A 26013-nucleotide genomic window follows, 5' to 3' on the forward strand; every position below is an offset into this window, starting at 1 on the left:
CTAATTGCTGCTTTGTGACCAGTCCATTCCTCCCTGATCTGTCAAATTTGTTCTACCTCTTCCAAGGGGCTAGCACAATGCCTCAACAATGGTTTTCCTTTTTTTTCTCTGCATGAAAAATGTCTTGTATTGTTGCGGTTGTGAATTCGGCCTGTGAAACCTGCTTGACAGCAGAATGGAAGATAAACATTGCACATGGTGCTCTCTTGTGAATACACTCACAGAAGAAAAGGGTTGAGTGTGGGAATGGCCAGGTAACTGCACCTGGCAAAGGGACACAAATAGATATGGTGGCAATAAACATTTTTAAAAAGTTACAACTGATGCCAGCATTATACCTGTAACAATGTACATGGTCATAATGTGATGCCAATATGCCACAAAAATGTCAAACAGGCCTAACTTGTTTTGTCTGCAACTTTTCCTACATGTATTGTTCATGCAATTGGCATATCAATACTGATACTGCATGTTGCCTCCCTAAAAGGAGAAGTTAGTAATTGATATTTGATATCATGATCATTTTTTTTTTATTTGCAATGGATGAAAAGACCTATTTTCTTGAAAAACAGTGATTTTTTTTTCATTTATTGTGCATAGCACAGTTTTAGCAGGATATTGCACCTATGTTAAATCAAAGTGTGATGAGAGGGAACCTGCATGTGTAATGTACGGTATATGCCAAATACTGTACTTGCCTACACAAATACACACATATGTACATACACACACATACATACATATTATGCATACATACATACACATACATATATATATATACATGCATGCATGCATGCAGTATACATGCAAATACTCATTCCTGATTTTTAATCATGAATATAATGACTTCTGTATAGCTGTCAAGATATTTCATATGAGAATATGGTTACTGAAAAAATGGTTCAGCACAAACTTTCAGAACCATAAAATCTATTAGTAATCAAAGTCTTAAGGAGGCAATTTATGTGCGGGTGCCCCTCTATTCATTCCTCATAAGTTTTCCATTTTTGCTATCTCCCTACCTTCTCTTCACTTACTCGCTGTTACTGAACATCAACTTTTACATTTAAACATGCTCCAAGAATCGGCAATAACACCGCCTTTTGTTCAGTTTCTGCTCAGGACAAATTGGCTTAGCGGTGTTAAAGAGGAAACAGCCGTGTTTCAAGTGGTGCTGCACGATGAAACGATCTTGTTTTTCAAGCGCAGCACAGTTAGCAGGAAATTGCGCCTAAAAGTAATAACAGGACTGTCTGGTTGTCAGTCTCGTTTCAGTTGGCACCATAACACGCTATGTTATGTCATCCATGAGATACTGTTTTTGTTTTTCAATCTTGGTCCTCGTTATCTTCCTCTCCCCCCTTCTTTTTACGCAGCTTCAATATCATCTCTCGCCCAATCTCCACCCTTCCACATCGATCAGGAGCCCCTGGAGGTAAGATTGCTCTGACATTTCTACTTACAGGATTGAAAATAGATTTGATTGCAATTATCGCCAGGTTTACGGTGCACTCCTCTGGCAGCCTTTCTGGATTCCAGGGGCGGGCTGAATCTTACACCGATTATCTTGATGAAATGGTTGTATCTGATCCTGGCCCATTCACATCTGAGCTGCTCTCTCAATCTCTCCCTCTTTCTCCATCTCGCTCTCTGAGCAATATGTTAAACTTTGCGAGAGATGAAGCTATCAAGTCATTCATACTTGAAGTAAATGTGATAGAAAAGCAGGTAAATCTTTTTCTCATGTTCTGCGGCTGAGGTGATTTTTGTTCCCCCCCCCCCCACTTCACATTCTAAAATGCGCTTGTGACACTTAAAAAAGTTCAACATTATGCACTAACTGGAAAGTTGAATTTCTTTTCCCTTTTTTTTGGGGGGGGGAATGACAGGTAAAAGTAGGGTACTTTCTTTCATGCATCAAAAGAGTGAGTGATGGGATAACAACGATATAAAATTCAAATTGGTTTAAAGTAGAGAAAATTAAAGTAATATGACAATTTTTTTTTCAGAGACTACTTCAGGTTCACATAATTTGAATCATGACCACATATCGTGGATATTGATATCCAGTATGAAAAGTGGGGTGTGGTCTTTGCAAGGAATGTGGAAATAAAAGTGCACATGTTTGATGTCTTCCAGAATGGCTGCTCCACACATCTGGCAAAAGTGGGTTAAATGCTCTTCATAGAATGTGATCACACATTCAGGAAGACGCATTCGTCAGAGTACGAATGAACTTTGCAGAAACAGAAAAGTATGTGTCTGGTTCTCATGGAGTATTAAGTTCTCCTCGTGCATCATCTGATCACAATGTAAATGTCAGTTGTCAAAAACTATTTCATCATACAATGATGTAACATAATAATGCTTTGTAGACTCCATTGACTTTACTGCCGATGAATTCAAATTAGATTTAAAGGATAAAGAGAAGAAAGAGTCTTCATTGCACTACTGGGATTGCTAATTTATATCGTTTTGTTTCACTTTCCTCTCTTTTCCCTCTCTTCTTTTATCTACGGTATTCATTTTATTTCTATTTCACTTCAGTTGTCTTACAGTTATTTGTTTTAGGTGTGTTTTTTTTTTTTTCTGATCCCAGAAACCTTTGCTGAAAGAATCTGATCAGCAGTATAACAGGCCGATAAGTTGTTAGTGCAATGAACCACTATTATAAAATGTGTGTGAAGCCTGAGAGACAAAACAGATTAAAAGTATCCATTTCTTGCAGACTTTCCAGATGTCTCAGCAATTAACCATCCTAATGTAGCTCTCAATTTTCATAACTTTATATAGCAAATGTATTTTACAGTGCATGATGCATCATATCACACAGAAGATTGACAGGAACGTGTCTGTGTAACATCAAACGCAAATTTCCTATTAATGTACATTTCTCCAGTCAGCATTTCAAATCGAATTATACTTAAAACACAAATTTTGCATTGAGGCAATGCTCTATTGCTGTATTTCCTTGTTTTTTCTTTCTTTTTTGATGACAGAGTGAAGTGAGGACCCCCTGCAAATGTATCTACAGTTTCTATCATGTCACACAGGTAGAAGATGATCAGTGTCAACCTAAACTCTTACAAGGAGTGACAACATTAAGATATAATGAACACTAGTAAACCAATCATTTCAAATGAAAACTGAAAACCTCTCATCTCACTTCTGCTTTTTTCCCTCACAAATAATGTTTTCCTCGACAAAATCTGCTTTAGTGAAACGGCCGATTCTTCACCGGGGTAGCAGCCAAGCTCGACAACAAAGCTGGGCCGGACGCAGAGAGGTAAATCTGATCAAGTTTTGATTACGGCCTCCTGGTGGCACATGAAATCATCCAGGGAATGCATCACCAAGGGAAACAAGCTGATACCGGTACTGTTTGCACACTCGCCCTCTAATCAGCATCAGTGAAAAAAGAAAGCATCCTGCAAAGTACTCAAATTAATTTGCCCTGCATTTTACCTTATCCTTACTCCAGTATCAGCTCTCTCTCAACACACACCCACACACACATTCTCACTATACAAACACACTTTCTATCTTTCTCTCTCAAAGATACACATGCTCTCCCTCTCTCAGACACACACATACATACACACACACACACACACACACACTCCCTCTCTATCTGTTCTTCTTCTTCCTCCTCCATTTTCGTCTTGTCTCTCACTCTACGTATGTCCCATCTCTCATCCTTTGACTTCACACTGTAAGGCAGTTAGTCTACGCCAAGGAGATGTGCAAAGTGGTTTCAGTATGCACAATCACGCCCTCGCTTGACGGGAAGTTGGGAGAGATTGCTCCAAGCAGGTTTCAGAGGAACAGATGTGGATCAATGCTTGTGTTCTCTGTTTGTCAAACGCCTCTCTGGGTCACAGAAACCTCTTCCTTTTTATTTTCCACAGTCTGCTTGACTCCCATGGGGGTTAATAGTGTCTGTAAAACATTCCACTAGTCACAACACATTCACATTTAATAGTCAGCAAACTATTACAGTATCTGCTCTGGTTCAGATTGAATGAGATTTGGTAGAAACAGTTTTACAACATTAATCACTAAACAGCTAGGCACATCCCACATGTGCATACATAACTGTTGAGTATGTACTTGAAACAATATAAATCTCACCAACACCACATAGTGAGTAATGGCAGTCACATTGGACTCATGACGGAATGAAAACCAATTCCTTTAGAAAGGCATGAAAGAACAGTGCCAATCCTAAAATGTGCACCAGGCTATGTAATTGAATGGCCTTGATACCACAGAGAATTCTCGCCTTCTTTATATCCTCCCTCATGAACATGCGTGAGTTGCCTGCGTCCAGTTCATTACATCATGCGAGCAGATTTCTTATTCTACCATGACTCCTTCTGCGCAAAGGTGTTGCACGCAGACGTGGAAGCTGTTAAAAGGATTCCCCCACGCCACTTGATCACATGACCAATCGGGGCATCAAATTCACCACTGGAGCATGACTGGAACCATGCCTCTTCGATCAGGCCATCTTGGGGGACTACCTTCCCACGGCAAGGGACTGGATCACCAGCACTTCTCTGGGGTAAGAAGTAAGAATTTAATGGAGCCTGGAATAGGAGAGAGGTGTTTGATCGCTGTGAAGTGGGTGTCGCTTACATCAGAATTTCCCACTGGGAAGTTGACGTGAGGACAGTGTGAGGGGTTACGATACGTGGAACCACCACCTCTGCATTTCTGTCATTTCTCATAAATGCCCCATCTGGATTCAAGAATTAGGTCTGATGTCTTATATCATACTCCTAATCTGCTTCTTTGAAAGAGAGAGAAACTCTGTGTAAATTGCTGCCTTTTAAACTTCATGGAGATTTCCTCCAAGATAGATGCAGTGGCACATTTCCATTTCTAGGGGAATTGAAGCACCTGAGACATGGAGATCACAAACTTTTTTTTCAACAGCGATGCATTGATCATCTATCCAATCTCATTAGCAAGCAAAATAAATAGACAGAAGCACGACAAACACCTTTTTTTCCGAAGATTACCACAAATGATGCATTAAAACACCACATGATGCAGCTATTTTTCTTCTACTATTTCTTCTTATGGCACAATGAGCTGACTTGATACTGTTTGCTGACTATTGGTAGTCAACTAGGGCGAACCACTTCGGGTCGGCATCATTGACCAGTTTTCTGGTGTGGGTTCACGGGGGCAGATCCACTTCAGCAGGGTAGCGCCCTGCTCTTTGTCAGTAAATGAAGTGGGATCTTTAAAATGTCATACATGAGATGTGACCCTCTTCCCCAAACATGCTGCATAAAGAAGACCATCGCGTAATACCAGGATTGAGCTCAAATTACAGGTTTTTTCCATTTAAAAAAAAGATGTGCAGATAAAACTTTCAACCTCCAAAGGTTTGGTCAGATTGCCCCCTTCAGCTCACCTATGTTGTCGAGTTTGTGCAGGTTGGGCAATATCCTCAGGATGGTTGCCCTGTAGTTGTCTCCCGCTGCACAGGGGTTGTCGGCCAGCCACAGCACCCGAAGCTTGGGCAGATTCCGGAGGAACCAGACCTCCGAAAGGCTGGCGATGCAGTTTCTCCTGACGTAGAGCTCGGTCAGGTTGGAGCAGTAGCTGAAGTCCTCCAGGGTGGTGATGCTGTTGACACTCAGGCTAATCACTTCAATGTTGGGCATTTGTCTGAATATTGAAACCTGTCGATAGAGAACAAAACAAAAACAAAAAAAAGTAGGAGAGAAAATTAAAGCATGGTTCCAAGCCATTAGTATTTGACAAGAAGCAAGAAAGGTATCAAATTTCCTTCAGATGGTCTGAGTGGTTTACACAGAGCCATATTACATTTACCTTCTAGGATCAGCATGTTTGTTGTACAATTACAATTTTTGGGGCAAATTATTTGTATAGGGCCCCATTTCTCTCTCTCTTCTTTCTTTCTATAAAACAACAAACATACAATTACATGATGTCAAGTAGTTTTTGTAATCAACAGTAGTTCAACTATTCTATTTTCTGTATCATATGGCATACATGCACGCTGCAGATCTTACTTTCCTCAAGATTCATCAGCTCATGGAATCACAAGTATGAAGAACCTGGTATTGTCATAGATGTAGTCACAAAGCTTTTCTACACATTTTGTGCTTCTTGAGCACATAATATGGGACTTGGTCTTCGCAGCCCCCACACTTGTATCACCCTCTCCCACTGCACATACAGTTGTAGAGTAAGTACAACTTCATGATTCATTTGTTATGACACCATGCTCATCAATTGTACAAAGAAACTTCAGGTCCTGTGTACTTCACAGCAAGTCAGGCTGCACAGATAGTTTGACTCGTTAACTAGGCGACTAAACAGGTGCATAATAGAATCCTGGCATGAGTCAGCTCCAGTCATGAATACACACATTGTGCAAATGGAAAATTATACACCTTGATGACTGCCACAATGAGATTTCCCCCTCCCCCCTCCCGAGAGGTAGGGGTGGGGGAGGTCAGTAGATAACTAATGTCTGCATGCATCTGCAAAAAAGTATTTATCAATCTCAACAGCTACAAGCAGTAATTTGGTATTCATGACTAATGCAGACATCTTTATGAAAATCCTTTTGGCTTTCTACTCAATCTTTTATGCAAACACGTGCAGCCTGGCTGGCAAATCAATGACAATGATTAGGAAGCAGAAGAGAATAGAAATACATCAGTGGGCAGCCTTATGTGTGAAACAGATGATTACAATGTGCTTAAAGCATGACAGTTTCAATGAGTGCCTAATGACGTTTTAAGCTGGTGTCGGACAGACAGCAAAGAACCGAGGGAGATTTGGCAAATGGGTCAGTACAGCAGCTAAAGTAATTTGGCATTGGTAGCAATTCGACAAGGAGATCTTCGCACTTTCTGCGAGGGTTAGACACAAACTACTGGACACGAAGAGGAAGTGCACTCCACTGTGCTGAATTGCTGTTACATCTTTGCTCTGGGTTGACAGACATAGTGCTACTGTTTACAACTAAAGCCTGACCCCGCATCCTTCTCCCACTGCCGATAAGGGCGGCTCTGGGGCGCTCCGATTAGACGGTAACCATTCTGGCATTGCTCTGTCAATATCACTTGCAAGGGAGATTCTTGTTCTCTTCCTCGTCCTCACCCCCCTCCTTCCAATCTCGCATGCTCTGAGTAGAGTGCAAACATCCCTCACAGTGAGTGGGGAATCACTCAGCCTGGACACACAGTGTCCCTTGGTGTCTTGATTTATGCATGCAGAGCATGTAAACCCCTATTTCCTCGCCTATAAGACCATCTGTCTTACATCCCCAACCCACGCAGGTACATGTATATCCCCTTTTATTCATTCTCCGGCCAGCATCTCATAAACGTGTTTGGCATGTCAGTCGCATTTCTCCTCCAACCTCCCCTCTATCCCAAAATCCATCCTCTCTTTCCCCAAACTTTTCCTCCTTCCCCAACCTAGGTGCTTGTCTTCCCTTACCAACACCCCCCCCCCCCCCAAATTCCCTACAGACCAATGCATCATCAACCGAACATCAGGTGCGGGGGGGTGTAGGATACCCCCATGTGCTGAGAACATCCGGAGGAGTCTGTCCACAAAGAATGCTCCCCTCCTCCCCAGGAGCCCTGAGACACCTCTATCCAAACCCATGAGACACATGATGCTTTAACCACACCTACCACACACATCCCCCCACACAAGAGACATCGATCTCCGCAGACAGACCACACATAATTTTCATCCACTTTCTTTCCATATCCTTGCTATGTCTCATGGAATGAGAAAATAACAACAGAAACCCAACACAACTTCCCGATGAATGGCAGCATCAGGGAAAAGGAGCTGTGAAACTACAAGTTGAAGTGTTAACCTAATACCGCAAGGAATGGAAGCATTAATCTCTTGTTTGGACTTGATGCTTAAGTCATCACTTACGCTTTCATTCTGACACATCTTATGAAGATATGAATAGAATACAGGCTCATTCACCCAGGCACGGCAGCTCTGGACACACTCTAAATACTCCCTCCCACAGAGGTATTCAATGTGAATGATGGGCTACATTTATCCTCAAAAATATGCGACTGTCAAATGCTTTGTGAATATGAAATCTCCTGCTTTTATATCAAAGGATTGTAGAAGTCTAGGTAGGAGCTACTTTTATCACAATTTACAGGATATGCACACCAGACAACCACTCTTCATCAAAATATGGGACATGCATGCAGTAACCTCAACAATTACTAGACTGTATACAGAATAGTCATGATCTTGAAAATAAGCAGTATAAAAAGAAGGACAGAATACTGCCTACCTTTAAAACTAATCCTTACTACTTCAATTTCTTTCTTTCATTGTCATCAAAGCCGATGGTGACGTTCTGCTGAAATCTTTGCACAACCAACTATTTTCATCTAAACCAGGAATGAGAAAAGATGTCGAATTTTAAGGCAGCTGTTTTTACTGCAAGTCTTCCGTGGAAGTGACGAAATTGATTCAACTCAATATGGGTCAAAATAGTGGAAATATTTCACAATTTTAGTTTATTATCTCAATGTAGGTTGTCTCTGCTGGATGAATAGTTAAAGAAGTTGTATGCACTCAGAAAGATGAAAACAGACATTTTTCAAGGAACGAACTCCTCCCAAAAACAGAATTAAACAGAACCTTGGTAGAGGGAACACAAATCAATGTAAGTTTTGACATAAAGTGTAATCTACTCATGAACTTTGAGGGATATCGGTAAGGTTTGCAGAAGGTATCTACTACACAAGAGGGATTCTCAGTTTTTGTTTTTGGTGGTATTCTTTTTTTTTTTGGGGGGGGGAGGGTTGCTGTTTTTTCTTGGGGGTGGGGAGGGAGAGGGGTGGAGAGGGAAGACCTAACTGAAGTGCATCTAGCTAGGTCAGATGGATCCCCTGTGTCCCTTTTCTCCAAGATATTGGTGCCTTCCTTCCATGGTGACCCAAGGTGTAAGTGCACAGCTACAACCATCTGACCCATTCCTTTCCTCCGTAGGCTTCATAAATAAGTCAAGGAGAGCCTTAAAACTGTTTACTGCTAGTGTCGGCCCAGCCACCTACACAGCCGGGGACCCCAGGGCTGTGCAAACACACATCATCGCCTCATCACTCTTTCCCTGTCGTCTCTCCCCACTCCCCCCTCCCTTCTTCTCCTGTGGTACGAAGTACTGATGACACTCTTGGAGTAGGCGTGGGGGAGGGCAATACTCCTTGGGGTGGGGCGCTGGCGCGTGGCAGAAAAATTTATGATAAACAGATCATCCATCTTCATTCATTCATCCATCCCTTTCTGAAAAAGCCATATTCAGTGAGAAGTGGAATATTGACAAGAGTCCATGGAGGTAAATGGCAGTCATGGAATGTAGTTTTGTACTCGAGTCCTATGACACTGTACAATAACTTCATAGCTCAGCCCGTCACAGGGGCTCAAATCCCCAGTGAAATATTCTGATCAAACGAAATGCAAACAATGGGTTAGATATTTGCAATAAATACAAAAGGTTGTTCAAAAATACCATCACTCCAAGGAATTAGGAAGTTGAAATGTTCATATATAAAGGATCTACCTCTAAACAACTTGGCTCATCCAGCTTATTCATGGCACGGAATGAAATTTTGTACAAGAAACTGATCACCCTAAAAGGAAATAAACAGTTCAAGGGATTTCCTTGGCTAACAGTATTTCTTGGTCATATCACTGAGTCACGGTAAACTTCTTTCTCAATGCAGCTTGCATAAGTGTACATCATGGCACATTTAAGACATGGTACAGTAAAACTACTATGACACCAAATTCTAACATTCCAACATGACAAAGAAGATGATTAGGTTTTAATGTCTTGCTATGGCTGTTTTCTCTCCATAAGTTCCTACATTAATAAAGTTTTTATGCTGTGGGGCATGTCTAACCTCAGCTCAATCATGTCCCCTCTCTTTCAAAACCTAGCTAAAATACAAACAACAGAGACTCTCGGTTCTGGGGTCCAAAATAACCCTGGTGATAAAGTGCAAGGGTAAGGGTTGGGGGTAGGGGAGGGGGATATGGTGTGTCAATATGAAAAGCAATATCTGAGACAAATCTTAGGATTGTATTTGTGGTAGGTCAATTTTGTATACATATTGTGAGTGACCACTCACATTGTTGGTACATGAGTTGTTGTTCTATACAGCGCAGATTTATTGTATCACACAGCTGACATAGATTCAATCACACACAAATTGACTTTCACTAAAGGGGCTACTTGCGATTTCGATTTCACGCTGCCTTTTGAAACATGGCCATAATAATATGAGGCTCTGCCGATGCCAATAACTCATGCTCGGATATCTCTTTAGGATGGCAACTGTTCCATGATTTGTAGAATGTGAAATTTTCCCACCGTTGTGGGGATTGCGAAAATATGAGGCTTGTTTTGAGAGAGGTCCCGCACCTGTCATAACAGATCTCAACCAGTCATATTTTTTAGATCTTCCATCTGTCTCTATTTCTGAAGGAAAATATACAAATATGTTTTTGCCAAGAGAAAGATCTCTCAACTTTCACTCAAAAACAGCATCCGGTGGGCTGGATCCTGCTATTATAAGTCTTTACACATAAATTTGATTTGTTTGTCTCAGTTCCCACTGAAATGTTCTTGAAATCTCCACATAAACAGAATTGACAAAAAGCAGCATTGTCATAGCAATATACGTATTTACCTACAGTGATCCAGATAATTATCAAGAGAGCCAACAAAAGAAAGTTTGTGCAAGTGTGGTCCATCATTAGTTACTATGCAAATATCAACCAAAATGGCCATATCCTGCATTAAACATCATTGCATACTACCATACACACGAGCCCTTACTAAGTTATGTAGATCTAGTCAAACTACATAATATAAATAAAAGGTTTTTTTTGCTGTCACAAACAGTACAATTTATGTGTGTGTGTGTGTGTGTGTGCGTGTTTTGGATGCTTGGACACATTATACCTGAATCACTTTAATAGAGCAAAGATAGTGATGAAATATATCTACTTTATTAGAAATGAAAACATTTGATGATCAAGACTGATATGATGTACAAAGACAAAGCAGGGGAGCATTGAAATACCAAAACATGGAGGTGTACGCATACAGTATTTACGAGTATAATGTCCATCATAGGGGAGTGTACAGTTGGCCATTGAACTCTTAGGATATAAGACTCAAAATCTGCTGGAACATCATAAAGTTGGAAATGCACAAAATGAAGTCTTGCTCTTTAATCCTAATCAATGAAGACTCTTACTTCATAATGATGCCAAGATGTTTCTATTCAAATTGACATACATGTAAAACTAACATATGATCAAGATATGAACAGTTTTAAATGTCCCAAACGGTCCCTGGTCAGAAATGACCGTCGGAAATGACACTATAATTGATGAATTTTTTGACAAAAACCCACCAAGCTGAGGGTGGACGGATTTGGATCCCCTGCACGGACAAAACGCTCGGAATCAGCACGCAACTGCTGATGGGTTGGACATCCCCATTACCAACCACACACAGTCTGTGTACTCACTACAGGGGATACACTCATTTCACCTGAGAACCCTGTTCAGCTGCGCATGAAATTGAATCTGGTTGGGATGTAATTGCATTGCTGCCACTTGGCATGACAATATCACAGTGTTCTCACCTTCCGAGGAGAAACAATCTGAAAAGTTAATTATGGATCAGCAGAGAGGGGTTTCCACTAGCTGAGAGCCCTGTCCTTGGACTTTATCTCATGCTTAATTAAATCCTAACAAACTTTTGTCAATCTAACGGGCTTCTATTTGTTTTGTGCACTGTTCAACATTGTACTCATCTCTAATTTCGTTCCACAGGCACCATAAGGAAGTGATGTAAAAAGAAAACAAGCCAGTGTAATTAACATGTTATATAGGATCACAAATTGTTGCAGTTGTACAAGTCTACTTTTGTTCTTCAGTTTTCTCAAGCTTCAGAAAGATGTAGCATAAACAGCATATTCAAAAGCGAACAATGATCAATATGATGTATTTGTGCATGCTGGCTGTTTACTTGGCTGCTGCACGATAAAAAAAATCAATCAATCTCTCCACGCAATTTTGTTTTAAAAACTGGTTTGTGTTTGGTACTCAATCTAAGCATGGTAGCTACACTGTAGAGGCACAAGTAAAGATGTTTATATAACATGATCATAATGACAAGGTTGTGAGAATGTTACAGACTGGATATTTTAACGATTCAGTTTTGTCTAAAGGATGCATACCCTGGTACAGGTAAATAACCACTCCTCTGATTACTACAGGATAATCGCTCTCTTAATCGCGCAACAAGGTTCTTGCAGAATTCACAGGAATTGATGAATACTGAGTAGAATTAATATTTTAGTGTCTCCTGGCTACATAAGCAGGTAATCTGACCTCAACCCTGATAAGCACAACACTCATGACAGTCATCTCATGATGTAAACTGTACAGTACAGAGGGCTACATCCAGCAAAATGAGTGAAATCTAACACAAGCAATTTGTAATCACTGTCACAGGGGACTTCTTGGAAAGTTTTTTTTTTGCAGAAGTTCTGCCCCCATTTCTCATTGGCTAGTGTTTTCTGCCCATCGAAACTTTCTCAACTATTTTGTTTTGCATTGGTCAAGTCTCCCCTTGTTGTCATGGCACGCCAAGTGATGACGTCATTCCCGTTCTGAGTATCAATAGGAGGATGTAAAATCCTTACAAGACGCGTTCTGGATTCTGGCGTTGGGCATGCTGGAGAACTTGGAGCATGTGCAGTTCCAATGACGTCATTACATCGGCATCCATGTACATGATGTGAAATCGAAAAGTCCCTATCACTTCATGTTCTCGGAAACCAGGGGTTCTCTGAAATGGCCCTGTCTTGGTAAACTGTAAACTTGTATGGTGTGACGCGAATTCCTATGCCTTGCAGTTTAGCATGGCGGCATTTTGCTTTCTTGGAAATTTCCACCTGCCTGGCCTGGCTGGCATGGATGTCGGGTTTCCCTCACATCGAGTATGCAATCTCTTAGCCTGACATGCATAGTTATCTTTTTCTGTAACCTTTTGTTGATTTTTTATGGCAATACCATAACATGGGTATTAAACAAAAATTGGAACAAATACGGGGAATCCGTAATGGTTGGTATCTTTGAATAATGATGTCCACATTCCAGACAGTATGAGGTATACCGTCAGGGATGCCCTTTCCTTGTATTTTTGCGTCACATAGGGTCTACTCATTGTGGAAACATTTATTTCCAAGCCATTGTCATTACCTTTTATTCTTGAAAAATTTCCCAAATCTTTACAATCTCAACCTGATGCCAGCCCTCCCAGAACAGGAACAAGAATAAGAAATGCAATCTTAAAAGTGATTCCTACTGGTGAGTTCCATATACAGTGCAGACGGAGCCACAGTATCAAAAAGTTTTCTCCTAAAACTTGCTAGAACCTGAAAAAAACTTGAAATATGGGACAAGTCAACACGGCACAGCGGACGAGGCAACGTGATCCAGACATAGGAACAGGGAGAGGGGGAGCTGTTTACATAACTTATATTGCACAATTATTTGGCAAATATTATCTTCTAAAAGCTCCCAGCCATTGATTTTGAGCGGACGTTCGGCTCCCTGTTTGTACAACAGGTATATCAACAAAGACGGATGACATTTAGGCTCTCCGTCGGAGCATACCGGTTCGCCAAATATTTGATTTGCATGTACATGTAAGCCATTTTTAGTGATAGGAATGTCAATACGTCCAATTTCTGAACACAGTACCAGTGTAGCAAAAAATCTTTACAAACCTGAGCGGCCAAGAAAAAATAATAAATGAAATCAAGTATAAGAAAAAAATGTGAGAGAAACTGCATACACGTACACTCAAAGTGCAGTGAATTAGACCTTATATCTATTGAAGATAAAATCAAGGATATTATCAATTCGGCATGTTCTTACCGTTCACAATTACACTTTTTAAAGTTCTAATAGTAAATTGTTATACAGTTTAATAAATCATGATCACATCTTTTCAATGTGGACATTTCAAGGAGTTCTTTGAAATTTGCTTATTTTAATATCAATAAAGCACACTACTGCCTCTATTTTCCTTAAAGGTCATACAATTCATTAAAAGTCTATGTGAAACTGGATGAATAACTTCATGTACAATTGTACTTATTATCTACAGTGCAATAACAAAATAATTTGTTGTAAGTGGTCTTTGTATTTTATAAAGAAATCACAAACTAATACATATTTTAATAACTACAGTATACTAAAATCTAGATAATTCCAGGAACAAAACCACATGTCAAACATCAGCTACCAATTCCTTTATCTGTCTACAAAGTGATGAAAAGGACTAATTTACATTATACTTACATCTGTTAGACCGCCGCCCCTGCAGAGAAAGAGAGAAGAAAAGGAAAGCATGTTAGAAAATAATCAATACAAAAAAAAAAAGTTTTATGATATGAGTGTTTATATGATATATCATGTATATTCATATCTCATGATTGTACATGGCAAAATATGAGCAAGAATGCTGGCATCATACATTTTACATTGCTTCACAAACTTGATAGCAATGAAAGCAGAGGGGCTAATACTGACTACTGACTAGTAGGTGTGATATAGAATGTCTATATCAACATGACAGATTGGTATGATTTGACTTCTGCATTTGTTTTTCTTTAAATGTAAAATTAAGTCAATTAAACACTGTAATTGAGTAATATTGAATCTTACAGTTGATATAGACCCGGTACTTGGAAACAGGTAAATGATAAGCTTAAATGCACAACATTGTTTCATCATAATACAACATGAAGATGAGCGGGTGTGATTTTATGTATACTCAAACTTAGAATTTCATGTGTACCTGCGGTTCCAGAGACAAATTGAGAAAATCTAAGTGTAATAGAAATCCATGAGACCATATCATAAGCAGACAACTGACGAGGATAATGGCCCATGAAACATTATAGTTACTCCTAGATGCACACGAAGGATTTAGAAAAAGTCTAACTTTCACAAAGTCAAAGAGCAAAGAATTTGATTGCATTACAGAACACGATTCATTACTTGGTAAAACCAGTTTTGTAAGCTATGGTTAAATGCCATTTTATTTTGTCTGCCTCAAATGTAAACAGAAGATATTGGGATCTGCTACTCCCTGCTCAGAAATATAAAACACACTTGTAGTATTCTCTAGACACAAATGTTTGATAATAACGGAACAATCCCACATGTGAATATCTACACTGCAAAATCACATGCACACACGATCAAGTTGGTGACAACAAAACCACTTGTATGAAGCTACCTCAGAAATACAGTTGCACCAAGCTATTTTCAACTTGTTTGTGCTTGTGAATATGGTTTGAATATATTATTTCACTTATTTTAGAGAAAATAATTCCTTTGCCTATCTGAGTCTGAAGACAAAAGCTAACATGGAAAGAAGAGGAAACAAGCATATCAAACTTCATACAACTTCTGCTGATAGTAATTGAAATTGTTCACAATGCTCAGAAATTGCATGCAAGTTTTCACAAGTTGGTCACAGTTGCCCCTGAGCGTAGATGAAGATGAGTTGTTCTTTTCCAACTATGTCTGTCACACTCTGGTTCCCTCTCAACTTTATTGGATGCTGGATTTCAGGAGTAAAAGAGGTTTCAGACTTTTAACAGAACTTGTTCATAACTGTCTTTATGAATGCATTTCATGCTAATTCAGGTGTTTTTCAAAGGCTCATTATACATGTAGCAATCTTGAGTCAGGTTTTTCCTCAACTTGCTTCTCACAACCACAGTCTCATGCTCCATTCTGGGAGCATGTTATGCAATCTGAATGACTTGATTTAAAAAAAAAAAAAAATGCAATTGGGATGGAGCTAAGCTTGACTTTTTATTCACTTCTGTCATGGTGTGTGTGCATATGTAGATTATGATTATTGAAAGGTTGTAATATTTCACCACCAGGTGATGGAGTTTATGACAAAGTCTCTTGTATAGAATGTAGTTTGCAGTTTGGAGCCTAGGAGGAGACTCAATGCAGTATCTCAATGACTTTTGACTAGAAACTTGAGTGGAGACATATTACAAGAAACATGATTAACAATGATAAATGTTTGTAGTCTGAAATCCCCCTGTTATTGCGCCCCTAACATCACATCTCACTGCTCATTTGCTTCTTGCACACCCTCTTTCTCTTTCTGTCTTTCCTGTTAGCTTTTTGTAGAGGAGCCTCCCTGGATTACATCCTTGAAAACTCATATCGCCATGCCATCATGCACACTATACTTTTCATATATTCTTGTTTCCTTCAAACAGTTAGGGGCAATAACATGATTGAATACCATACTCCCCCTCACAGTTCGCTGGAAGCATCCCATATTATATGCCATCAAGAGTATCAGAGTGTCCTCCCATCCCATAGGCATCACCCCCCCCCCTCCCAAGAAAAAATAGATAAAGGCAAACAGGATGCAATCAGAGCCTAGAATATTTGTTGGCTTAGGGCAATGTAGCAGTGCCTGCTTAATTAACTCAAACTTTCTCTTCTTTCTCTTCTTCTTCAGTTTCTTCTTCTTCTTTTCATTCTTCTTCTGCAATACAATATTGGTAGCCTACATGTCTAGTGGCATGTATTTCATGTTATAGTCTCCAGCTTAGACAGTAGAGTTATGCAATCCCGACAAAAGTACAAACATACTGATAGCGGACTTATCTCTACTGGAAATTTATAGACTAAATAGAACAGAAGAGAAGTAAATTTTGAGTGACCTGAGAATAGCTAATTGCTCATCAAGCTGCTGCAACATACTGATGTTTTCAGAATCATCATTTATAAGTTTAAGCTGTCTTTTGGAGTCCTTAGTCTGCCCACGGTGTGGATAGCAACCTTGCTAGAGCCATTGTGTGAACGCAACCTTGCTACACTATGTGTAGATCCATTTGTGTGAACGCAACCCACTCCAATCAAGGAATGGGATGAAACATATTGCCAATAAAAATGGGATTACCTAGTCTGCCAAAACAGACGTTATGAACATCTGTCAACTCTTGGTATTTTGAAAAGCTAAAAAGAATATTTTGATTGAGGTTCTCTCACGGCAGTCATCTTACAGTATATGCATAAAACATCAAATTTCAATATATTTCAATTTTTTCTAACATGGGCAAGATAATGTAATATTTGAGCTTATCCCAACAACAAAGGCATGTTGAAATTTACTTCTTATCAAATACAGGGGGGGGGGGGGGGGGGGACTCTCTGTTATCCTGTCATAACACAATCTCCGCTCAAAAAATGGACGCAATTCCTTTGAAATAATGGTCTGCTCCTGCTTCAATAAAAAGAGGTCTTCCAAAACCAATTCCATACACCCCTCCTGAATTCTAATTTGGTCTGTAACTTCAGACTTCGCCATCCTAATTAAAGTTGGGATATAAACTTTTTATGGATGATGCCGATTTGACCATGGGAGCAAAAATACGACCAATCTTCGCAGTACGACACAATGCCAGGAAGCTATCTAGGGTAACGATTACACGCAACCCCTGCTGATTTAATTTCAAGAGGACTGCAAATTATCGTTGTCACAATGTTTAAGAGTTTAATTGGGGAGTCTTCGCTAGACAGAGAAAGCAGATCACGCTGTATGAAGCAGGGGCAATTACCCTGTGAAAATGTTCATGAGGGCCAAATGCAGGGCAGGCCAGTAGTGCATCCTGACCCGACAATTTTTGTAGATGGCATCTAATGGGGCAGACCCCCACCTGGGCATGTATCCCATTAGCGGAAAAGCCCATCACTGCTGACTGGTTGTTGGTTATTTTCCTCTGTGAGCTATAACGGGGCATAAATATGTGAATTTGTTCGAGGATGTTAATAACTTTAAGAGAATTTTACTATAAACAGAAAGGAATGAGTTAAACCAAAGCAGTAATGTACTTTCAATAGATCGTTGAAAGTAGAAAGTTTAAGACGGTGAAACCTACAAAAATTGCTTCTTTTGGCCAGGAATAATCTCTATCCCCTCCCTCCCCCCTCCCCACCCCCTGACACACAAACACACAATGGCTGCCTCAGTCATGTGACCATGTCACTTGCGTCATTCTCTGCAACTTGGTCAAGCACAAGAGCACATGAAATATGCTTGATGGCTTTTCCTTCTGTCTTGGACGAAAAAAAACACAATGCCCCTAGGTTCAGGGAAGCAACATTCATGAAGACAAAAACAAAAGAAGAAATAGAAAAGGAGTCTTACAAAATTGGATCATAGCTGCCTGAAGTGACAGCTTGTCACATGAGCTGAAATGCTAAATGGCTGGGGGTATATAATCTCCAATGGGCCATTAGTAGTTATACACCTGACACCTCAGGAATCAGTGCAAATTTGCAAGTGAGCAAACAGCAAAATTTGATCGGGAAACCCACTAGATTCTCTGCGATGTAGTATACATGTACCTTGTAGAATTGATGCACAACCCATAACGCACATGCAAATCCCGATTATAATATGGCATCAAGCGCTTAGACCAAGCACCTTCACATATCAACTTATAATTATTTAGGGTCCTGCATACTCTCACAAGAAGATCATGACACACAAACACTGAATCTAATCTCCTGTTCATGACTATATGGTTGCAGTTCATTTCAAAACTAGTAATAGCATAATCCATCCATTACTGTAAAACGAAAAATTTTTGCGTGCACTTCAATTTCGCGAATTTCGCGAGCGCCAAGATTCGCGAAATTAAAATGCACGCGAAAGTCCTTGTTTACACTATATGCATTGAACGCCAGTGGCACTTCGCGAAAATTTCATGCCACGAAAAAGGCTGTCGGTTCCAATTCGCAAAAATTTCATGCCGCGAATATATCATGTTTTACAGTATCTTGTGTATTTCTGATAAAGTCATGTATTCAAAATAACAAAAAAAAAAATCTCTTTATCATAGGTATTTTAAAAAAAATCATTTGAGCCTTGCCACTTTAAACTTCCACGATCAGCACGGACTTTGCTGGCCACTGCTTTCCACAGCATTTTTTTTTTTTTTCAGTTTCGAGGTCTTTAACTGCAGAATATATTGTGGGAATGTCCTTCACAATAAAGAGCAACGAACCATTTGCCTACACAGTAATAATTTCTCTAATCACCCATTACATGCAGATTATTGAGCATATTTCCCCCCCCCCCCTCATCTTTTTGCTAAACTGACAGAAAAGGAAAGTAAGAGACAGTAAGAGAAAGGAAGAGAGAGAATAGTAGCAATTGGTAAAGTTCATATCCTGGATAATGAGTTATGTTCCATTTCATGATGCATTGAATTGATGGACACTAAGAAATTCATGAGTGCTTTGTTCTGTATGTTCTGTGCAAATACATTGACAAACTGTGGCAGTTTGAGAAAACATGTGACATTGAATTTGTTTTCACCATAAAACACTAATTTCATGATGACACTGATGCTCATTCTTTCAATGTCAATATTTAAATTTTCTTGTTTGTCAGCTGAATGAGTTCCGTTTCAATATTTATCAAGTTCTTGACAGAATTCAACACATATTTTGGGGGTCTGTCTTTCTTTCATAAAAAAAAAAGCGAAACTTTTACTTTACTCTGCATATCATATAAACTGACATGCTTTGAACACATATGTATAATGTATATGAAATAAATACAGCAGTTGTAAAGTAGTATCAGTGTGTGTGTGTGTGTTTACTACATGTACAAATGATAAATTCTCTGATGTGCTGCATCGAGTTTGTGTTCAAAGACATTTTCGCATTGTCCAACACTTGCGGCTATGAGCGGCACCTCATGCATAAATCTGGAATGTCGCATGCTTGAAGAGGGCAGATCCTCAAGGCGTCTTACACTGACAGAAAGTCAATAGTCTTCCAGTAAACTGTCAGGTGGGCTGTGTTGATTGATTGCGGAAGAAAGGAACTCCTTCCAGCTGTGTCAGCCTCCGTGTTTGCAACTGAATGTTCATCTCTCAAGATGGAATACATCGGAAAATAATCTTGTCAAGGAAAACAATGAAATGGTTCGGGTGCATTCCTTTTTTCCTTTCTTACTTTCACCACACATACAATGCACATACTAGACAATATGTGAAAAGATGAAGGATAAAGTATAAATGGAATCCAAAACCCCCATACCATATGAAACCCATCCTCTTAGTTGAAATGGGAGACAAACAAAATTATATCAAAGCTTTTGCAAAGCTTTGCAAAATAATCAACACATTCAGCATAACACTGAGCTTTCCTTTCATTGTTCAATATAGGTAGATATCATATCACACTACTGGTAGTAATACCTATAAATGGACCCTGACGGTCTACGCATTCATATCAAAGGTAATGTGAGGAAGCAGATTTGTTAAAACTTCCTATTCATATGCAATGACTTTCTTTGCACTCCAAATTGTTGAACATGCTAATAGAAGCTCTTTCAAATTCCCAAGCATTGTGAGCGGGCACAAAGGTAGTTGTTCATAATGTACAGATATTCTCAGCATTGTAAAACAGGCATAAAGCGTCTTGCTAAAAACCTGAGGAGAGGACTGTCTTCTGCTAATGACCCATGCTAAGGTCCCTGAATCAGGCGAATTATCCAATCGAAACCACACTTCAGTGGTAGTCTGAGACTTCAGACTCTACACATCACAGGAGTGGTGCCCATGATACTCTGTCAACTTTGCAAACTGACAACTGTGAAGTGTCATTATGTCTGCCACCTGTTGATAGGCCTATATTCAACAACAACAACAACAACAACAACAACAACAACAACAACAACAACAACAACAACAACAACAACAACAACAACAACAACAACAACAACAACAACAAACAACAACAACAGTAAAAGACTCAAAACAAAATACAGGATCATTACCAGAAAATAAATTACAATGTTCTTTACACTTTAAATGCATTTCAAAAATGCACTGAAGTTGTCCACTACTAATTGTACTATTTCTCCACAGTTCAAATGCTGCTCAGCAAGATGTAAAAAATGCCAGAGGCATCTTGAAAGTACAGATGACAGCTCTCGTTCTATTTATTTAAAACAAGTCATATGAACTTGCATGGAATGAGGATAGATGTTCGTAATGGCCCCTTACAATTTCTCCGCAAAATCTTGAAGGCGGGCACACACGCACACACCGACACTCTACATGCTGGAGGCTCAAATGGTCTGAATACACAAGACAAACTTGACAGCCATGGTTCACATGCAACCAATGAGGTTTGCAGTGAAAACCTGGCCAGTGCCTTGACCTTACATGACACGACAAGTATGGCATCCTCAGCAGGTGCCTGAGTAGGGGTCCGCTCACACCCAGATGGGGAGGTTTCTCCGCTTCACAAAGATCAACTTGACCATACTGGGCAGGCACCTGATAAATTTTTCATTCAACCTCCTGAGAGTACATAAAGAGCATGAGTGGAATTGCTAAACACATGTCTGCATGGCTAGCATTCATGACCACACCACCTCTCTATAGAGCACAAGAACGTGATTGATCTAATATTGAAATGTAGGGGCATATTATAGTCTCAAGACAACAATGACAACAAAATGGGCTAACAAGGAGTACCTTGGGAGTGCTTTAGCCAAGTCGAGGAAATGTGTTTATTACTCTGCCATTTTTAGTGCTCATTCAATGACCATAATAATGGGGAAAAGGGGGGGGGGGGGACACAATTGGCTGGAACCATACTTTGACAACCCATTCACACACTAAACATATGGTTACAGATCCCATTCATAGTAAAAAAAACAACTGGTCATCCAATAATGAAGTGTATGTAGCCCTACAGTCTGCACAGAGTTCCAGTGCATGTGATCAGCAACGTCATGCTGTTATGCATCTTGTATGAACTAAATTTGTTGCTGTATAAAGATACTTTTCATAAAATTACTTAAAAACTAATATTATTGATAAAGGGACATCAGTTAGAATAAGAGAGAGTGCCTGATAATACACATGACGCTACGTTCTACATGAAAGGGTCTGAAGTTTGTTCTACCAGGGTCTGAATTTAGGTTTTTGCCTGAAAATGGGCATCAGATCCCTGTTAATAATGTCATTGGGTCACTGAACCATATAATACATCAAGTACCTACATATCATTTGTTGTCCATGATGATATCGATGATGACAGACATGATACAATTATGATCTTCGGCTTGTCCACTAGGGATTTTCTCGACTTTTTAAAATCCGATTATGCATGCACAAGGGGGATGGATTGATAACGTTGTATTTCCTCAATAATCAATTATTCGAAAATGATGGTCAAGATGACTTTTTAAAATCCATTTCACACCAAAAATTACAGAGGGGCTACAGCTATATCATTGTGTGCTGATATGAATAGGCCTACACAGTACACAGAAAAACAAACAAGAGTAGGCCTATAATATTCCAAGGTGCATTTATAGTCCTCATTCAGAAATGATAGAGGATTATATGGATCCAATATTACTGATTCATAATTTTAACAAACAAAACACATTGCCTGTTGCTAGGTAAAATCTCGGTATGAGAATAACAACCACACACAGTAACAGCCATCCCACATTTAGATAACCCTGCCTCATTTCATTCAGTAAACTATATCTACATAACATAAAACAGCTCTATCACAAACATTTATCACTCTTAAATCCATTATTTTGATTTCTGAAAGTACTAAAAGCCTTCCAACACAGAGATCCAAACTTTCTGTGCAATCCGCCCAAGACTACTACTGCTCAACCATCTTGTAATACTATAAACATTCTGACAGTACCACCAGATAGCAAAGCCCCATGCAATTCCAGCAGTCTCTTTAGAATTTTGTGGCGAACCTTTCACCACAGAAAGCATCAGAAACTCATCTCACCACACAATAGGCCATCATCGTTTGCTGAATTTAGGATACTAACCCCGCCACGATGTCTGGATTGGAACGAAATTGAAATTAGGCAGGAAACAGTACACAGAGAGAAGATGGTACCATAAACATCTTCATCCAGCTATTCTGACCGAAAAAAAAAAGGGAGAAAAGTTCAGCGATCTATAAAAGGCAAGGTCATTGTTTGTGTCTGACTGCACTCTTCTGCTGCATTATCTCAGCATGTGCCGTACTGTACCATGGGGAGGACAAAGATGAATAATAAATAATTTGGGTGGTGAAATATGACTGCACTTTTGACTGGCTGGGGAAAAGACAGTAGCTAGCGCTGTCTCCGTATCATCCTCTCCTCTTTTTTTTTTCCCCTCCATGGCATCATTCTCTCTATCTCAAAAAATATTGGCTAAATAATTTTATAATATTCTTGATGGTATTTGTTCTAAGCCAGAGCTCTGTTGTTGACATACTTTCCTGTTGAAAGTTCAAACAGGGGAAGTGGAAGTCGCCGCGGTCCATCAAACTTTTCAAAACATGCAGCCCTCTCAAGTGGAGTGAACTTTCCACCACCCCCGACATGAAGATGGAAGCGATCCCCAAAATTACCGAAAGGTTGCTGTTTTCATGAATGTTAAAACTGCATGGGAAAATTTGTTGGAAGCAATGTTCATTACTGGCGAGTATAACGTTGAACACTTTTCACAAGAGGAGTTCAGCACGGCCTCAAGTAACAAGGTGAAAGTTTCTGTGGTGTGACATTCAATAAACTGCCTCACATACTAGAATGCTGTGCGGTTTTCACATCTTAGCTTTGATAAAGTCTTATCTCATGAAGAGTGAATGATTAAATGGCTTTTAGAGTGTCATTTCAATCACTATCGATATAGCCTGGACTTTCACGTAAATTCTTTAATTTTCCTCTGACACTTCACAAGAGTGAAACAAAAGCATAACATCCAAATGTTCAACTATATGACCATAGCCAAGCTGTCCTATTTTGAAGCAAATGACCTGCAATCTTTCACATACCATGTATGCTCATGTCATTTTACCTATTATAAAATGGGTTCAAGAATGTAGCCAATAGGAAGCGCTGAAATGAGACACACCTCCTTCCTTTACTTCAGTACAATTGCACTGCCTGTAATCCTATGGTAGATTGCCGATCGTCTGTGCGCGCGGCGGCTCCTTTGATGAATTGCATGCATACGCGCTGTCAATCCTGTAAACAACTTCTAGTTCGGGCTGCCGGCCGGCCGGCCTGTCTTCCCTTGTGCATAACATGTGTGGCGTACGTACGTATACTCTACTATTAAGCTATACGTACACTTTGTACAGTACAGTAGACCAAGCGTTATGGGACCGGACGCGTACATGGAGTCACTTTGAAGAGCAAATCCAACGATTTAGCAGGTTAATTCTCACGCCGTTTTCAGAGTATGTTGTCTAGTAGGCCTATATGAGGAGTCTATATCAAGTCTTTAAGGTAAAGGGTGCATATTCTATGTAAAATAAGTAAGTTTTCATGCGGGAACTTAAGTGTCCGGAAACCCAACCCCCATTATACTTATACTGTATGTGCGGGACTTCCGCGAGTGCGACGTGCGTAAATGTTTGGGACGAACATCTTCGGACGTCTTGACCCACAAAGGTACGTGAAAAACGCTGAAAAATGATGTCAGTTTTCAAATTTTCGACCCATTTTATAAAACAAATGATGCACAGGATTATTTCGTGGCATTAGTGGAGGCGTAGCTCACTCTCGGGTATTTACAATGTAGTGCAACATGCACTCGGCTTCGCCTCGTGCATGTTTCACACTTGTAAATACCCTCGAGTGCACCACGCCTACACTAACACACTCTATCCTGTGCATCATTTGTATAATACTACACATGCATTATTCAATAATGCCATTTTTTCTGAAATATAACTACAAACTACAGTACAAGTAGATATTTTAACACGAGTAATTTTTCGCACTCGACCAGCTAAGATGAATTTTGCATAATTTTAATTCCGTGGAATCAAGAGCATAATGGCATGCAAAAATACTCACATGCTTTTATATTCATACCAGCTCTTGTTGTGCGAAATGTGTGAAAATTTCCACTTTTACACTGTAGATCTCAAAGCTAAGAAATGCATTTGCACTCCTCAACCCATTTATGGAGCAGGTATCAGGGTAAAATGTTGATTTATTCTTTTATTTTTTGTTCTACATTAAAACAGTCTTTGAGAAGCAGGAAGCAGACAAACTTCTGAGAGGATGTCAGAAAACATCCCAACAACAATCTTGTCAATTTGTTACAACTGGTGAAAAATTGTACTCTCTGCATCATGTTCTGCTGTAAATACATTAGACTACAAAATTATGCCAAAAACAGAAATCTGATGGCTTTGACTGATTTTGATGATCTGACTTCAAACTCAATTTTCTCGGTTCAGCCGTCAGCGACTTTAGGATCCTTTTGTTGTAGCTGGTCACATAATATATATAAATCTCTGCTCTACTTATCTTAAAAAAAAGAGGGGATGGTCAATTAATTGTTCCAGAAGTGCATTTAGAAGCCCCTTGGTACAGTTGTACATCAAGGAAGGACAAGTTATCACATTAATCTTCACTATTCTGGCCAACATTTGACTGACCTGTATCCAACAGGCTGGTAGGAGAACCAGCCAGGGGTGATCTCTGTGAATCAGGTTGACTGATTTCAGCCCCCACTACCAGGGAAGCCCTCGTGTAAAGACACAATTAAGAAATTGGCAAGATTTCTTCATGCCTGCATTTCAGCACTGTTGCCTTTATTTTACTTTAATACGCCACTGCTGAATGCAGATCCGAAATGCGTGCGAACTCTAGGGTACAATCAAAGAAGCACATTTATTCCTGATGAATGCAAAATGCCTGATGATTGATCTTTTTGATTGGCACAACTTTGGAATATGCCACTTCCTTCACGAGCAGCATGTGTAACTATTGTAGAGTGATTGATGATCGTAATAGAGGGTATTGCCATTAATGTGGCTATAAAGAGT

The 26013-nt window shown here is 39.7% G+C and overlaps 1 protein-coding gene across 1 annotated transcript in view; it reads right to left on the minus strand.

Annotated features, from left to right (window-relative positions):
- The window catches only part of LOC139740315 (cilia- and flagella-associated protein 410-like), a 97786-nt gene that overhangs the window by 33692 nt on the left and 38081 nt on the right, over positions 1 to 26013 (minus strand). Inside the window, exons 2-3 of the mRNA XM_071650909.1 lie at positions 14431 to 14449; positions 5426 to 5696 (exon numbers count right to left, since the gene is read on the minus strand). Of these exons, the coding sequence (XP_071507010.1) occupies positions 5426 to 5696; positions 14431 to 14449 (290 nt within the window). The remainder of the gene's footprint in view (positions 1 to 5425; positions 5697 to 14430; positions 14450 to 26013) is intronic.

The sequence above is a fragment of the Diadema antillarum genome, unplaced genomic scaffold (assembly GCF_040938485.1).
Source record: "Diadema antillarum isolate AM-2024a unplaced genomic scaffold, OU_Dant_1.0 seq00000847_RagTag, whole genome shotgun sequence".
Classification (NCBI taxonomy): domain Eukaryota; kingdom Metazoa; phylum Echinodermata; class Echinoidea; order Diadematoida; family Diadematidae; genus Diadema; species Diadema antillarum.